General features: G+C 42.2%; 1 protein-coding gene across 2 annotated transcripts; it reads left to right on the plus strand.

Annotated features, from left to right (window-relative positions):
- Positions 1-3,078: 3,078 nt before the first annotated feature.
- KCNG1 (potassium voltage-gated channel modifier subfamily G member 1) lies at positions 3,079-14,032 on the plus strand. 2 transcript variants are annotated; one of them, XM_038369853.2, is made up of 3 exons: positions 3,079-3,530; positions 10,960-11,764; positions 12,303-14,032. In XM_038369853.2, exons 1-3 carry the CDS (start codon positions 3,301-3,303, stop codon positions 13,071-13,073), a joined length of 1,806 nt encoding a protein of 601 aa, XP_038225781.1. In that variant the 5' UTR covers positions 3,079-3,300; the 3' UTR covers positions 13,074-14,032. The 2 variants fall into 2 exon arrangements, with proteins under 2 accessions (XP_038225781.1, XP_043351468.1); XM_043495533.1 differs by lacking the exon at positions 3,079-3,530 and adding an exon at positions 9,421-9,542.
- The last annotated feature ends 2,254 nt before the right edge of the window (positions 14,033-16,286 follow it).

Genomic DNA, 16,286 nt, shown 5'->3' on the forward strand with positions numbered 1-16,286 from the left:
GAGACTCAGTTCTTGCTTCTTGGCTTGTGCAAGGTTTTTTGTTTGAAAATCCAGCATTCTCAGTGGTCTGAGTCCCTCCATGCTGCCTGTTTGCTCTGTTTCTAGGTGCTGCTTCATTTGCTTGTTAATCCCACTTTCTTCCTTGCTGTGAGTTTCACTAGACTGATTGCTGCCACCATGTTTCATGTGCCGCATGCTGGGTAACGTGATAGGACTTCATGCTTCCAAGGGTGTGTCTACACTGCCCATTTCTAGCACAGCCGCGGCAGCGCTGTGACGTGAGCAGTGTAGTCGCGCTTTATCTCCGAGGGAGAGCTCTCACGGTGATTAAAAAAAACACTTTGAACGAGGGGTGGTAGCTTTATCGCTGGGAGCATGGCTCCCGGCGATAAAGCACTGTCTATACTGGCGCTTTTCAGTGCTAAAACTTTTGTCACTCACAGGGGTGTTTTTTCACACCCCTGAATGACTAAAGTTTTAGCGCTGAAAGTGGCAGTGTAGACACAGCCTAAAACTAAACTTCCTCCTTATTTAAGGAACTAAAATACTGCAACTGCAGCTAGCATTCCAGCCATGTGCCCACAGACTGGCTTCCTGGTGCCTCCTCCAAACTCTTCCCTCCTGCAATCTGTTTTCCTCCCTCCAAGTTCCATGCAGGTTCTACACATAGCATTAAAAAATCATAATGTGGATTATACTAGGCTAGATGGACCTTTGTTCTGACCCAGTATGGCCATTCTTATGTTCTTATATACTGAATTCTCCCCTGTATCATGCTATTATATGTCTTCTTGAAGGGATAGCTGCAGCTTGTTTATTTTCACATCATAATTAATAATACTTTTAATTGCATAGCATATTTCACCCAAGGAACTCCAAACACTTTACAAACATCAATGTGGTCAGTAACCTCCATTTTATCAATAGATAAACTGGGAGACAGGAAAGTTGAGACTTCCTAAAAGTCACATTCATCTGCCACAGCCATGCATCTGAAGAAGTGTTTTTTGACCCACAAAAGCCTATGCCCAAATAAATCCGTTAGTCTTTAAGGTGCCGCCGGACTCCTTGTTGTAAAAGTCACATTGTAAGTGACTTGCAAAGTCAGATACAGAACCCAAGATTCCTGGCTCTCAGGCCTCTGCACAACTGCTGTTTAATAAATGTTGAGTAAGAGGGTAAGTATATCTGTATTGCTGTGTCCACACTTCTGAACTTCAGTACCACTCCATTTTAGTTTACAAGAGGAGATATGTTAAAACAACTGTAACTGAGATTTTTAATATTAATATTTATTTGTATTAGAGTAGCAACTAGAGGCCTCACCAGAGATCACAGCCCCACTGTGCTTGGCACAGTACATAATACTTATAGTAAGAGGTGGTCCCTGCCCTAGGCTGCTTACATTCTAAGCTCCCAGTCCTACAAGTAGTTCCATGTGGGTCCAGGAATATGCCTTCATGGGTCTCTTCACAGGACTGAAGCCTAAACAGACAAGAAAAACAGATGGTGGACAAAAAGAAGCAGTATTATCTCCATTACAGATGGAAACTGAGGCACAGAGAGATTAAGTGTTTTGCCCAAGCTCACACAGCAAGTCTGTGGCAGAGCTGGGGACTGACCCCAGATCCCCTAAATCTCAGTCCAGTTCCCTAACTACCTAACCAACATTTAACATAAATATATACTCTTTTAAAATCAAGATTAAATCCATAGAAATGAATCTCTACATACAGTATAAGGATTCTTACCTATCTGCTAGACCATACATCTTTCGTGAGAAATATAGCAATGATGGTGAGTCATGTATTTTTCAAAACTTAAATAGTAGATCATTAGTTTTAATATCATTTTGTGACTTGCCATAGGAATAATATGTATTAATACTCATTTAGTTTTTATTGGTCTATGTGGGTTTTTATTATGTGATTTATATTTTTAATTGTCATTTGTTCTGACTATTTTTAAATAACATTCAGTTGCCTTGGCACAGAATGGGGGATGGAACCAAGGGTTTCTTGTCAATAGTATTATTTGATGCAACCAATGTGTCACCGGCTGTCTCCCACAACTTCACAAAAATGTATCAATTTGAGGTTATCCCGTTAAGCAAACAGCAGTGCAGCGACACCATGCGGTCCAATGGCCCAACTGCAGGGCACAGTACGAGCTTTTCCGTGTCCAGAACCACGCAGACGAGTGTTTGCAGAAGAGAAAGATTAAATGTTGCCATCAATTTAGCACTGGGAACCTGAGGCCTTCGAGGTTTCAGCTGAGTGGGACCCGATTTTCCTTGGAGAACAGCCCCGTCACAATCGAATAAACTTCTGGGCAGTCACCTGCCCGCCCGAAATAGTTTGGTGCAGAAGGTGCAAAGTATCTCATGTATGTAGCAAACAAACTGCTTCTGTGGAAAGACATGCTCAGCTCCTCCCTTCACTCCCAGTCAGGTCAGGTCCTCAGAGGCAGGTGGGCAAGGTAAAAACTGAAAGTCTCTGTAAAAAAAAAAATCTGCAAAATACACATTCTCAGAAGGTAGCTTGGCCAATTTCTCCGCAGTTTTAACACGAAGATGTAGTGTGTGCAAATGTGTTGCACATGGACTACGTACATGCCTGTGTTTGCACAGGGAACATGCATGTTGTATTCAAGCATTTCCAATCCACGTACACACTTAGAATGGGCCCAAACTTGTCCTTATATTTGTGTGTAAAATACCTTCCACAATGCTGGTATACTATTCACAGCGTGTGTGCATCCCTCCTGGGTGTTTACAATGTCCATAGGCGTATTGTTGTGCAATATAGGTATGCACGCAGGTAAGCAATGTTGCATGTGTGCCTGCAATGTGTGTTCGTCTGCCCGCTGGATGCAGTGTTGGTGTGTAGGCCTGCCTCTCGTGTGTGCACTACGCTGGGCGTATGCCAGTGCCTGCTGCACGTGCGGGCCTCCATTGCCTGTGTCCATGTTGAACCTGAGCTGGATTCAGGTGGGGGCTTGTCCTACTCGATTCATGTTCACAGGGGTGGGTGTGAGCACACTGCATGTTGCACGTGGAGGGGGTGCACGCCTGCAGAGGGTGCATGTGCGGGGTGGGCACGTGCCGGTCGCCCGTGCGCGGGGTCTAGCCGCTGCGGTAGGTTGCCTGTGCCGGGTGCGGTGCGGTGCGGTGCGGTGCGGGCGCGCACCTGTCGCTGGCGGGTGTTGCCGGCTCCCCGCGCGGTGCCCGACTCTCCGGAGCGCCCCGGCGGCCCTGGGTGCTTGCGGCAGCCGCCGGTTGCGACGCGAGCCGCGGTTACCATGACTCTGTCCCTCTCCGTCAAAGGGACTGGAGCAGGGAGCGTCCTGTGGGCGCAGCCCCAGCCCCGCCGCCTGCGCTCTGGGCGCGGTGCCTCTGCCCTGCTCAGCGCAGCTCAGGCTCCCTCCCGAGCCGCCGCGCCCGCTGCTCCTGCTGCCGCTGCCCGGCTCCTCCACCTGCCCGCCCAGCCCCTCGGGGGAAGGACCCAGTCAGCCGGAGCCGCCACCGCACGGTAAGCGCGTCCCATTCCCCTGCCCAGCCCGGCTGCCCTCTCCCGCACAGCTGCGCTCCCCGGCTCCCTGCCCGGCCGCGTCCGGCACCTTCCCGGGCAAGTTTCTGGCGAACTTTTCTGCCCCCGCGACGAGCCGCCGGGGCTGGAGCCCTGCCTGGCTGCGGCTCCTTGGAAGAGCGTTGAGCGCGCGTCCCCCTCCCCGGGTCTCTCCCTTTCAGGCTGTTTATCAGTGGGGACACAAAGAGACCAGAGGGCACCCAGCTGCTTTTTACGCTCACTCCAGTCCCCAGGTCACCAGCGCTCATGGGACAAGAGCCGCCCCCGCGGCCGGAAAGCCCTTGGAGGCTTTGATCGTTTCCCCGGAACATTCGGATGATGATTTCAGACTCAGACACATCACGTTCAAGCAACAGGTTTTAGCCCTCAGCAGGGATTTAACAGAAGGAATCCTGCCCCTTCACCCGGCCTCCGTTTCCTACTGTTGCACTAAAATAATGGCTCTTTAGCTCATTAAAGTGGCTTATCCAGGTAGTGAAAGTGCCGGGAGCTCCTGAACTTTCCGCTGTTTCCAGCCTATTTTCTGTTTCCTTCCCTCCTTTCTTTGAGAGCCTTGCCGACAGCTGCCGCTGCTAATCCATCAGCTAGACCTGGCTTTTTATTTACATCCGTTTTCATTCGTTGTTTCCTTCTCCGCGTCTTGTTCCCTCTCTCCGAGCTGTCTGTTTGTACAGTGCGATTCCCTGACTTTCAGAGTCGTGTGTCCTTTGCCCGGGTTCTGATTGTCCTTTATCCCGTTCATTTTAATTATTTTAATTCTCTGTTTCATCCTGCTAATGTCAGGACTTTTTGTTCGTTTTGTGTTTACTGCGCTAAAAGCTATTCTTAACAAGTAGTGTGCTTCAGTCTTATTTATCAGTCAGAAAGGGTTACACTGGGGAGAAAAGCTACTATATGTACTATTAGTACACCCTGTTCACTTTTCATTTCAATGGCAAAAGGTGTACTAATTGTTTATATATATATATACACACATACACACTACAAATCTCATTTACTTATTAAAACGTGCTTAAAATTTACTATAATTTCTCATTTAAAATTGCTTACAATGAAAAAAGTATTTGGAAGTAAGAAAGCAAGTTATCAGTTATAATCAATATTGGAGTAATCTCCCAGGAAGATAGGGATTCTTTTTTGGCAAAGTTGCTTCTCCTTTGATTGTTTATTGACAGAAGCATTAGTCTCTGTAACATGCTCAAATAAAAGGAAAGTCAGCATTTAGTTTGTGGGTTAGCATAACATAACATGCCCTGGCCTTAAGTATAACTGTTTGCACCAGATCAAACAGAGCAGCAGATATGTGCTTATTTATTTTCATAGGATATATTTATTAATATGATTTTAATGTCAGACACTAATTTTTCCAAGTCTTGTTTTGATGAGAAGTAATAACAATTAGTCTAGTGGGGGAAACATATCCCTGGGGAACTTCCTTAGGTTGCAATGTTTAGGGTGTGTTTGTAAGTAGAGTAGACCTTTAAGTACCCTGTCACTACATAAGTTGTTGTCAGTGCAGTCTGGAGTATTTCAGAATGGTAGCCTCAGACAGGTGTTATAATGTGAGCACCATATGGTGGATAGATGAGCTTCAGGTCCTGGAGAATAACAAGCTGGATTTCTAATACAGCCTGAGAAGCATGTGGAACTTTTTTTTTTCATTTGGAGAAGTATAACACAGGAATAATTTTTAAATGGCAGGAAAGCTTCTTATGGCAGAGCCTTTTTTGGAAAGGTAATTATATAAGTAGTCCTACTGCATTGGAACATGTTTTACGAGAGGAAATGGTAAACAGCAGCAAATGTAAGAAGTACTAGGAATCAGACTTGGGATAGAAGTCTGGGGAACTATTCAGATACTTTATAAGCTTTATAGGACCCATGTCCCCCTAGCACTGTTGTTATTATCCAGGCACAACTTTGACTTGTCTCTGCAACAGAACAGTAGCAAGGCTTCTTGCAGGATTTCTGATTACATCAGAGATGCACTGCAGAAATCAAAATGCTGCAGAGGACATTCAGAAAAAATTGGAACTGGAGTTTTAACAAGTAACTAGTTGTTTCTGTTTGCTTTAGAAGGGCATCCTTAATAATCCCTTCCCCCTAACTTAATTAGTCTGACAGTCTCCCTCAATTGTGGGGACAGTCAGAGCAATCAAATGGATTTCTAACTTGGTTTACTCACTGAACATAATTGATAAGAACACACAAACTGAGCATGAGATATTTCTGAAGAGGTTGTGTCTGTCTCTCTCACATACACACAGACTCCCTCTCCCTCACTCACACACACACACACACACACACACACACACACAATTGCAACCTAACAAAGTTAACCAAGGATATTTCACACACACACGAATATTTGTTATTATGTATTACTTGTATAACAGTAGCACATAGAGGTCACAAACAAGATCACAGCTTTCATTGTGCTAAGCACTGTACAAACACAGTGAGAGACAGCCCCTGCCCCAGTGAGCTTGCAAGCTAAATAGACATGACAGAAAAGGGTGAGAGGGAAGAGAGCCACAGGGACAAGTGACTTGCCTAAGGTCACACAAAAGGCCAGCAGCACAGCCAAGAACAGGACCCACATTTCTCAAGTCCCAGTCCACTCAGAACCGAGACAGTGTTGTCTCATAAGCAATGAAAGGAGCCAGTGGATTTTTATCACTGGGCATTACCCAGAGCTGTTTCTGTAGAGCAGGCTAATGCAAGAGGACCTGTTTAGAGCTCAACCTGTCTCATCACCCAGAATAATTAGTGATATGGGCTGACTAGTTTATCTAATGCGTTAATGTTCAGATGCAGTGTCTGACTTAAAACATCTCTTAATTGAAATTGATGTTTTATGGTGCTTTTGTGGAACTGGTAAAGGCTGATTTGCTATCATGGTAGTGTTGCTTGGTTCTTGGTCTGTTGTGTGTCATGAAAATATGGTTGTAGCTTATTGCTTTTATACACTATTTGGGTTGGGCTGAAATGGGATAAGTTCATTCCTGGTATAAATCCATTGCAGGCAGTAGAGTTACCCCCAGGATGGACTTGGTCGTTATTGAGCTTTGCTGTAGCTTCCTTGTAACCACAGAACATTTTTAATTTTCATACTAACATTTTCTTTGAAAAGGGCATAGAAGTCAAATTGCTGAATGGAAACTTTACACAAATACAAGGTAAATATGAATTTACCTATCTTTTAAAGAAAAAGTACAGTCCTAATACTTGCTTATAGTGTAGTGTTCCTTGAGAGGTGAATAGAATGTGCTCATTGCTGATGAACTTTTCAGCAACAGAAACCTGCAGTTGGTCATCTTTCTCCTGACCATCTTGGTCTTCTGGCAACCCCTATCACCATAGTATAAGCGTGCCTCCCAAGGAATAATACAAACAGCACAGTCTAACACTGTACTGTTTCATTTTCCTTCCTGCTTCACGCAGTCAGGGACTGTGGGCTTGTTTTTTATTATCTTTGATTTTCTTCTTCTCTCTCGTCTCTTTCTCCTCCCTTTTTTCCTCCTTCTTCGTCATATTCTGCCACATTTCCAGGAATGCCAAGTTGAAGGATTGAGTTTTAAACCTCATTTTGAAGGTTATGGAATATGTGGCCATTCTAGTCTTCCCCAGTAAGGCGTGCCAGAGACTTGACCCTGTTGCCAAGAATGTCCTGTCTTCTGCTTTCACGAGATCCATCCTGGACGTTGACGGTTCCACATTTCCTGAGGAAAGCAGCTGTGGAGGGTGGTGTTGTCACAGCGCTCTCTGAGGTACCTTGGGACAATCCCCTGTAAGACCATAAAGCTTAGCTCTGAGTTTTGTCCCAGTATTCCACAGGAAATCAGGGTAGTGAGTGGAACGGGGATGGACGAACGCGACAAAGTGCTCCTGGCAAATTTGGTGTTGCTGAAAAGAAAGCGGCTGTGATCTGGAGTTATTGAAGCATTGCTGATGATGGAGTGTTCATACCTAGATCCAGTGGTAATAGCCTAGTGTGAGGGTAGGGTTCAGTTTTCTGGCTAGTCCTAAATAAAATAATTTTTGTGGCTCTCCATTAGTCCAGCAGCATTGAGAAGACCTGGAGGACATTACGCTATGGACCAGTTTGGTCATCTTGGGGTAGACTTCTTTCATGGAGGGTAAACAAAAAGTGATAGCTAGCTGTTCAAAGTGTTTTCCGCCTTCCAAATGTTAGCTTCTTGCCCGTGTTCAGCTTCAGCCAGACATAGGGATGGCTGGGAGGTTGTGCTTTTTGCATGTGAGGTAAATGAGATGTAGAGATGGATATCTACTGGACACCCACCATTGTAGCATCTAGTTGTACTATCTAGGCTTCTCAACCTCTTGTTACAGGAAAAGGGTAGCCAATGGCCACGTTTTATAGCCCCAGCCATTCAGTGGGTTACACCATGGATTAATTTGGCCTGTCGTCTTGCACACATACAGAGACAGAGGTGGGAAGGCAATGAAAGAACGCATTTTTATGGCTTAATGATTTCATAGTTGGTGCCTGTGGGTTACAGTGTAAGCCTGACACGCATAACATTTATTCTCCCATTTCCTTGTATCAGTGGATGTACTGGGAGATCAAGCCAATTACAGAGATTAGCTGCCTCCTCATTTTTTTTCTGGCTGCAATTGAGGGCATAAGCTGTTATTAACCCACATCATCTGATATAGCAGAAGCCCTCTTTGCTTACCTCAGAAGGGAAAGTGGTTAATTTAACGCCTCTCCTGGTTATTCACAATTTCCAGGAACTGTAAACGTATCAGCATTCCCTTTGGCCCAACCCCACAATAGACACAGTCAAGTTGGTAAGAATAAAACATTTTTTGGAAACAGAACACTGGGGAACACTGAAGGAGGGGGTGTGGGTGTCAGTTCAGCATCTTACAGGGTCTCCCACATCTCAGCAGGGGTTGTAGCCTGAATTCCCCAGGGCATCATTCTCACAGAGAACATCATCTCAGGAGTACTTTACTAGTAGACTAGCTGTAAAGTCAGTGGGAATGCTTTATATGGTAGGACTGTATCTTAGGGTAATTGCAAGGTTGGTTGTTAGTAAAAGCATTCTCTGAGAAGTAGAAGCTAACAACAACCTATCCTTGGAGCCAATCTTTGAAAAATGGCCTCTAAATTTGCACCCCTTGACCTCTGTTCTTTGCAGGTGCAAACTTTTTCAGCGCAGCTATCATTCTATACAGGATTTATTAGCTTATCTGAACTCTGCAGCTTTACCAGTAGGTAATGGCAGAGAACCGTCACTTGTCATGAAGCTTCACTAATAATCTCACTATTGGCTGGAATTTCCCAGAGCGTGTCTTTTTACCTAGAATTACATTTTGTGTTAATGTTTCTGCAAAAAATATGACATGTGAATCAATAGCCCCTTACTCAGTCTTTATTCAGGCAAGACACTTACTAAAATCCATTAGAACCTTGCCTAAGAACCAGTGGATTTGCCCCTTTGTTTGCTCTCCACGTTTCAGTTCCAAAGATTTTTTAGAATTGCATTTCTCTTGCCTTGGGCATTGCCATACATGTATGTTCCTGGCCAAGACAGAACAATTTAGAGCTCAGTTTTGTGAGTGAGAGTTTGTGTAATAAGGCAGGGAAAGTTGAACGAATAGGAGTTTTTGGCACCTTTCCTGTGAGTTGTGATCATGGAGCACGAGAGAGCAGCAGTGGAGATCCTGCTCCATGATACAAACAAGACGACAAAGCCCTCTTTGCTTACCTCAGGCCAGGAAAGAGTGCTGTGGCTCTAGCGGGATCTGAATGAAGCTTTGGCTATACTTGTGTATTCTACATAGGTTTTCCTTACCCAGGATCCTCCATCTTCTCTTTAAGGGCAGGTGGTTATTGAATTCCTTTTATACTGAGAGGTGTCAAAGGCATGAAGGTATCACTCCACCAAGAACACGAGTCCATCTGCCCTGAGGAAACAGGAAAAGGTTAGCTCCGGAAGGGGGATTAAACTTCAGCGTAGAGAATAGTTCAGATAATGGTCACATTAAAGTCTGCCATGTACAGAGAATTTTGACATGCATGAGCAGCCCATCATGCTGAGATCGAAATGCAGCTGTTCTGCGCCATGATACTTGTGGTGCTTCTGGCTATAAGTATGCAAGCTTTTAAAATAAATGGCTTCATTCATAATCTTTAACACCAGAGAAGAGTAGTTCTGTGTCTAATGGAGCCTACTGTAGCTGCTGTCTCCCTCCCCACCCATTAAAGGAGACAGAGTAAGTATCCCAAGCACATGCAGCAAAAATATATTGTTGTGGAAGGCTGGAGAATGGAATATTTACTGCCCCTCTGTGAGCCTGTGACTAGCAAGTGTGATTACTATTTATTTATTGCACTCAATTGTTTTTCAGTGAAAACACGCCGCCGCCCCCAATAAAATTAAATAGCTACTCATGTTAAATGTGGCTGAATATACAGATGAGAAAACTAGAGCCAGCGTGACATATTCCTTTCTTGTGTGACAGCCACCTTCTAAAGTAATTCAAGTGAATGTTGCAGTGCAGCAAGTTAGGCAGAGAGAGAGAGAGAGTTTAGCAGTTTCAGGGCCAAATTTTTATATCGGTATGAACCCAAGATCATTCCATTCCTTGTGTGAAGTCACTCCAAATTTACACCAGTGTAACTGAGAGCAGAATTTGCTCCTTCATGTTTACAGAACCATATCATAAGAACCTTTTGGAGACTCTTAGAATGACAGAGAAAGGTACCTTTGCACCATTTATATTAAATATATTAGCAGTACAGTGAGAACAATGTCTATTAAACAAAATTATTGAATCCAAAGAATAGTGTACGATTTGTATGAAATTCATATAAAGTTATTAAACTATCTTCTCTGAATAAGATTTGAGGCTCCAGAGAGCAAGCTGTCATGCTATTTATATGTCCCAGTTACACACAACTGGCGAGCATTATATATGAAAAGCAGTGCAAATGTTTTGTCAATATTGTTTCCATTTGACTTCCTTGAAAGCAGTCTAAGACTACGTGAACAGACAAGGATATTTAGTGAAGTTCATTATAATCAACTTCGGATTCTTTTGTATGTACGTAATTGTTACTAAAATATTTAAGAAGATTTTTACATATAGTAAACAAACAGGAATGCTTTTTTCCAATTCCTTTTCTGCACCATACACTTGAACTCTACATGTCTATGCAATAACTTCTTTTTTACATTTGCATTCTGCTAAATATACAGAGCCACTTGCAGGCATACATTTTCTCTGTGATTTCTTTAGCAGCCCTATAGATAGTCAAGTTTCAGACACCATCTTTGTTTCAGATCCAGAGGGCAAACATATACATTAACACCAAACATCTGTATTTTCTTTGTTCCAGAGTACTCTTGCTGGAGTGTCTAAGGGATGTGAAGTTAGCTTCCAAGATGACTCTTTTAACAGGAGAAAATTCTGATTATGACTATAGCGCCCTGAGCTGTACTTCAGATACCTCCTTCAACCACACGTTCTTTCCAGAAACAGAAACCCTCAAGGGAGTTTTCTACCAAAGAGCCAAGCTAATTCACCCTGAAGAGGATCTCTTTAAAAGCATTCAACCTGAGGACCGGAAGCATCATATCATCATAAATGTAGGGGGCATTAAATATTTGCTGCCCTGGACCACACTTGATGAGTTTCCCCTGACACGCTTGGGCCAACTGAAATTTTGTAATAATTTTGATGACATTCTAAACATTTGCGATGATTACGATGTGACGTGCAATGAATTCTTTTTTGACCGCAACCCGGGGGCATTTAGGACAATCCTGACATTTTTGCGGGTTGGGAAGCTTCGGCTCATGCGAGAGATGTGTGCTCTTTCTTTCCAAGAGGAGCTGCTCTACTGGGGCATTGAGGAGGACAGTCTGGAATCGTGCTGCAAGAGGAGGTATCTGCAAAAAATGGAGGAGTTTACAGAAATGAACGAAAGGGAGGAAGACCTCATAGAGAATGAAAACCCAGGTGAAACAGTGGAAGAGACAAGAGCCAGCCTGTGCATGAAAAAGTTACAAGACATGGTGGAGAGGCCTCAGTCTGGGCTTCCTGGAAAAGTATTTGCATGTTTGTCTGTATTGTTTGTGACCATTACTGCAGTGAACCTATCCATCAGCACCATGCCCGACTTAAGAGAGGAGGAGGAGAGAGTAAGTTGACTTTCAGGATGGTAAAACATCACTCTCTGGAAAAAGTAAAGCAAATACAGGGCCTAATTCTGCTCCAATTGAAGCAAGTGGGAGTTTTGTAGTTGTCTTCAGGGCAAGCAGGATAAGGCCTGTAGATAAAGATACTGAAAGTTGTAAATGACACTTTTCTCAGACAAAAACATTTTGTAAATATGCATTCTTCTGGACAGCCATATCATGAATTTTTGAAACTTTGTTTGTGCTACTTAAGAACACCATATTACTAATAGAAACTAGGGAAGTTGGAGCCAGACCTCACTGCCTCTGAAGTCAAGGGGAGTTTTGCCATTGACTTCAGTGGAAGTAGTATTGGGGGTGTGGTAAGTTTTGTATTTAGCTTGTCATTCAGCGGATTTGCCAAATTGGTTACCCCTTAATACAGCTTCAATTCATTTAATATTATGGCTTTAAAGACCAAAAAAATATAATTCCTGTCACTTTACCAACTAAAATAGTGACTGTTCATTTACTGAGTATAAACTCCTTCTCTTTCTTCTAGGGTGAATGCTCCCAGATGTGCTACAATATTTTCATCGTGGAATCTGTCTGTGTAGCGTGGTTTTCCTTGGAATTCCTGTTGAGATTCATTCAGGCAAAGAGCAAGTTTGTGTTTCTGAGGAGACCATTAACTCTGATTGACATTATTGCCATTCTGCCCTATTATATCACTTTACTAGTAGATACCACTTCGGTGGGCTTTAAAAAGCCAACCTCTGGCAACATCTATCTGGACAAAGTAGGTCTGGTGCTCCGCATACTCCGTGCCTTGAGGATTCTATATGTCATGCGGCTGGCCAGGCACTCTCTCGGCCTGCAGACTTTAGGACTCACTGCTCGCAGGTGTACCCGGGAGTTTGGACTCTTGCTGCTCTTCCTCTGCGTGGCCATTGCACTTTTTGCACCGCTCTTGTATGTCATTGAGAATGAGATGGCGGACTCACAGGAGTTTACCAGCATCCCTGCATGCTACTGGTGGGCAGTAATCACCATGACAACAGTAGGCTATGGCGACATGGTTCCCAGAAGCATTCCAGGCCAGGTGGTGGCTTTAAGCAGCATTCTGAGTGGCATTCTCCTCATGGCATTTCCAGTCACCTCCATCTTCCACACGTTTTCACGCTCCTACATGGAGCTGAAGCAAGAGCAGGAAAGACTCATGTTCAGGAAAGCACAATTCTTATTAAAAACTAAGTCTCAGCTAAGTAATGCATCACAAAGGAGTGACATTTTATTTCCCAGCATCTCTTCTGAGACTAGGGACAATATCTGAAATTTAAGTTGCCATAATTGTCTGATATTGGGCAAAGTTATGCAGTCAGAGATCCCATCTTACCATTTGCTTTGGAAGCATTTAAAGAAATCTTTATACAAATAGCAAGAAAGGGGGTTTTAGCCATCAAGCTAAATTATTAAACCTATTATTAAAGGCTTTTTCTTTTCTTTTCAACAAAATGTACAGTTAAGACAGTTTTTCCCCATGAGATCATGCAGTGGGATATTAGGAATTTGGGTTCTCTGACTGAAACAAGAACAATGTAAAATACATACTTGATACAGGCTGTGTTGTATTTTTAATATAAAGTGATGTACCATTTTCCAACCAAGACATTATGTAGGTATTAATTTTGATAATTAAATAAGTTCTTCTTTATTTTCTTCATGTATACAAATACTATAAAGATAACAAGTTCAAGTCTAAATTCACCCCGGTGTATCTCCATTGACTGTAGTAGAATTAACCAAGTATGTAAATTACCCATTGTGCCCTTGGAGAGGATTAAACAAGGTGTATGTCATTTAGGGCAGGCAAACATAGTATTTTCCTTGTGAGCCTTTCCTGAAAATAACAATAACAATGAAGAGGAGCTATTGTTTTCTGGGTGCTTTGGGACAGGCATGTGCTGAAGATGTAATTACTTATAGCTCAGCAGCTTCACAATTTAAATGGGCTTATACTGTAGCTCTGATATAGTTCAACAAAATATTCCCAGTGATGGGTGAGAGGGTCTTGAGTTTTGTGATATCCAGTACAGATGACAAGGAGATAGCTAGCTGCAAATTAAACCGAATGTGCATGATAACATCATAGTATTGATGTCTGTTTCAATGTTATCCCTTTACACCAGATAGAAAACAGAAATTAAAAAGACTGTTTCTAGATGAAGCTACAGCATTACTAATCAGGTTGATTCTGGTGCTGTGTGTTGACTGTATGGCATCTGGCTTCTTTTAAAAAAAAGCAAGGAGTATTACAACAAGTTGCCAGTGATGTAAAAAGGAAATAATACCAGTTGAATCATGGGAGACTAAGTCAGTCTCCAGTGACTCAAGACTATAAGGTGGAAAGCCTTCAGCTAATTAGCTCTTCCTTCACTGTTACAGCAGGCATCATAGCTCTGAAGAAAAATTATTCTGGGAAACTTAAAGGCAACTAAAGAAACGCGATCCTGCATCTTTTACTTTACTAGTCCTTAAACAAGTTGTTCTCTTGAAGTCAATGGGACCACATGGATGAATAAGGCTTTCAGGATTGGGTCCTGATCTGACTCCCCCAGAAGTCAATGAGAAATCTCCCATTCATTTCAATCAGAGCAGGTTTGGGCTATATGACAGCTCAAGAGACAAAGTCCGGAACTTTAACAAAGAAATCAAATTGGTTGATTTGTCTCTTAGAGAGAGTGTATTGTGTTGAAAATCTTAACTGTAGGTGAAGTTTCCCAGTTTAAAAGAACAATGTCAATTTCCTGTTCATTAACTGTCATGAGCCAAGAAATATGAAAGTTCCCAGCATCTCTGCCATCTCACCTTGAACCTATTTTTTGGAATCCCTGTTCTGGTCTCTGATCTCTCTCAAACAGGGACTTTCAATCGTGTTAAACTGTGTGATGGTTTTGTGATTTATATCAAAGAGGTTGGGGATGAAATCAAAACTCATCTTCACTTGAATTTTTGTCTGTGAAAGGTGAAACCTAGTGTATCGGCCTACACTGAATGGCCAAGTCTCCATGTTACAGTGACTTGGCTTAAGTTATAAATAATAATAAAATAATATTAGATGTATACAATTATCATAACAGACATCTTATGTTTTCCTATTAAGAAATAATAGTTCAAACCTCCTTACCACTTTTTAACCAGAGTTTTCAGAGCACTTTACAAACATTAATGAATGAAGAATGAAGCTTCACAAAATTGCTGTAATATAGGTAAATATTCCAATGAAACTGAGACAAGATGAGTCAAATGAGTAGCCCAAGGTCACAGCAATTGTGTGACATAGAAGAAGTGGGTTATAGTCCTAACTGACCCCTATTCTTGTGCTTTATTTAGAGTTGAAAAAACCAGGGACTATTTTTTCATGAAAAAATAGTCTGTTCTCCATCAAAAAAATTCCAAATGTTTTGACCAGCTGTAACTTTAATCACAACACAAGCACTCGACATCTTTATTCCTTTGTATTAGCATCCATTATAAAAGGATTTGGTAATGGGACTATTTGAAAGAGTAAAATTACTAGTATGTGTTTGTGGGACTGGGCCTTAAAGGAGAAGCTGTATGTCAAAATAAACATAAATCAAGAGATTATGGGCCACATCCTCTGCTGAGCACCATGCTATGCCAGTTTACCCCAGCTGAGGATTTGGCCTAATTTCATCAATTTATGTTTAAATCAGCATTAAGTAAGTGTTTTTCAGATATTGTTTTTTATGTTGCAAAATTATGGCCAGATCCTGAAGTCATGATTTGAGTCAAATCCTTAACGGTACTAAGCATCAAGCCAGAGGGGGATTTGCCTGAGTCAGAAACAAATAAGGATTTCAGGATGTAGCCCATTGTAATTTTGCACTTGGCAACAAATAACTTGTAAGAGTATCAACATGTTGTACTATGAATCATTGTAACAAATTGCTTGTGTTTTACAGCAAAGTGATACATACTGTAGTTCTTATGCTAAATTAATACAGCTGTATGTCTTAGGAATACAACATTAGCATGAATCCCACATGCTGAGTTCCATTTTCTACTGTGAAGCCTGAAGATTTTAAATTATTATAACTCTTTACAGTGTATTATCTCAATTTTTAGACAAATTTATGAAATTGTAGATTGATTCAAAAGCTGACTCTGAAATGTTTCGAGCCACACAGCTGACAGCTACTGAGTCTGATAGCTTTCCTTTCTTGCTTTTTAACAGCATGTGAAGTTAACAAAAAGTTCCTATAAAAACATGCTGTGCTTTCATGAAGTACAAAGGAATTGTTTAAATTGCCACTGATAAAAAGTGGTACTTGTCAAATATCCTGCTAGAGCTGGATTCGCTTTGCTATTTGTTTTATCCTGTATGTACAGCAATAGTATGTACATTTTCAAATTGAATGGTAGTAGCTATATTAATTTTGATGAATAAAGAGTTGGGCTTTATATTTTCATGTGCTTGCTTATAATGCAGGCTGGCTACCACAAGCAGCTGAAGCGCCATCAG

Source organism: Dermochelys coriacea, chromosome 13, assembly GCF_009764565.3.
Source record: "Dermochelys coriacea isolate rDerCor1 chromosome 13, rDerCor1.pri.v4, whole genome shotgun sequence".
NCBI classification, from domain to species: Eukaryota; Metazoa; Chordata; order Testudines; family Dermochelyidae; genus Dermochelys; species Dermochelys coriacea.

Excerpts from the sequence above, each read along its gene's own strand:
- KCNG1 (XM_038369853.2), top strand. The coding sequence starts at position 3,301 with ATGACTCTGTCCCTCTCCGTCAAAGGGACTGGAGCAGGGAGCGTCCTG. Across the intron at positions 3,531-10,959 it reads GCCGGAGCCGCCACCGCACG|AGTACTCTTGCTGGAGTGTC; the intron begins GTAAGCGCGTCC and ends TCTTTGTTCCAG. Across the intron at positions 11,765-12,302 it reads TAAGAGAGGAGGAGGAGAGA|GGTGAATGCTCCCAGATGTG; the intron begins GTAAGTTGACTT and ends TCTTTCTTCTAG.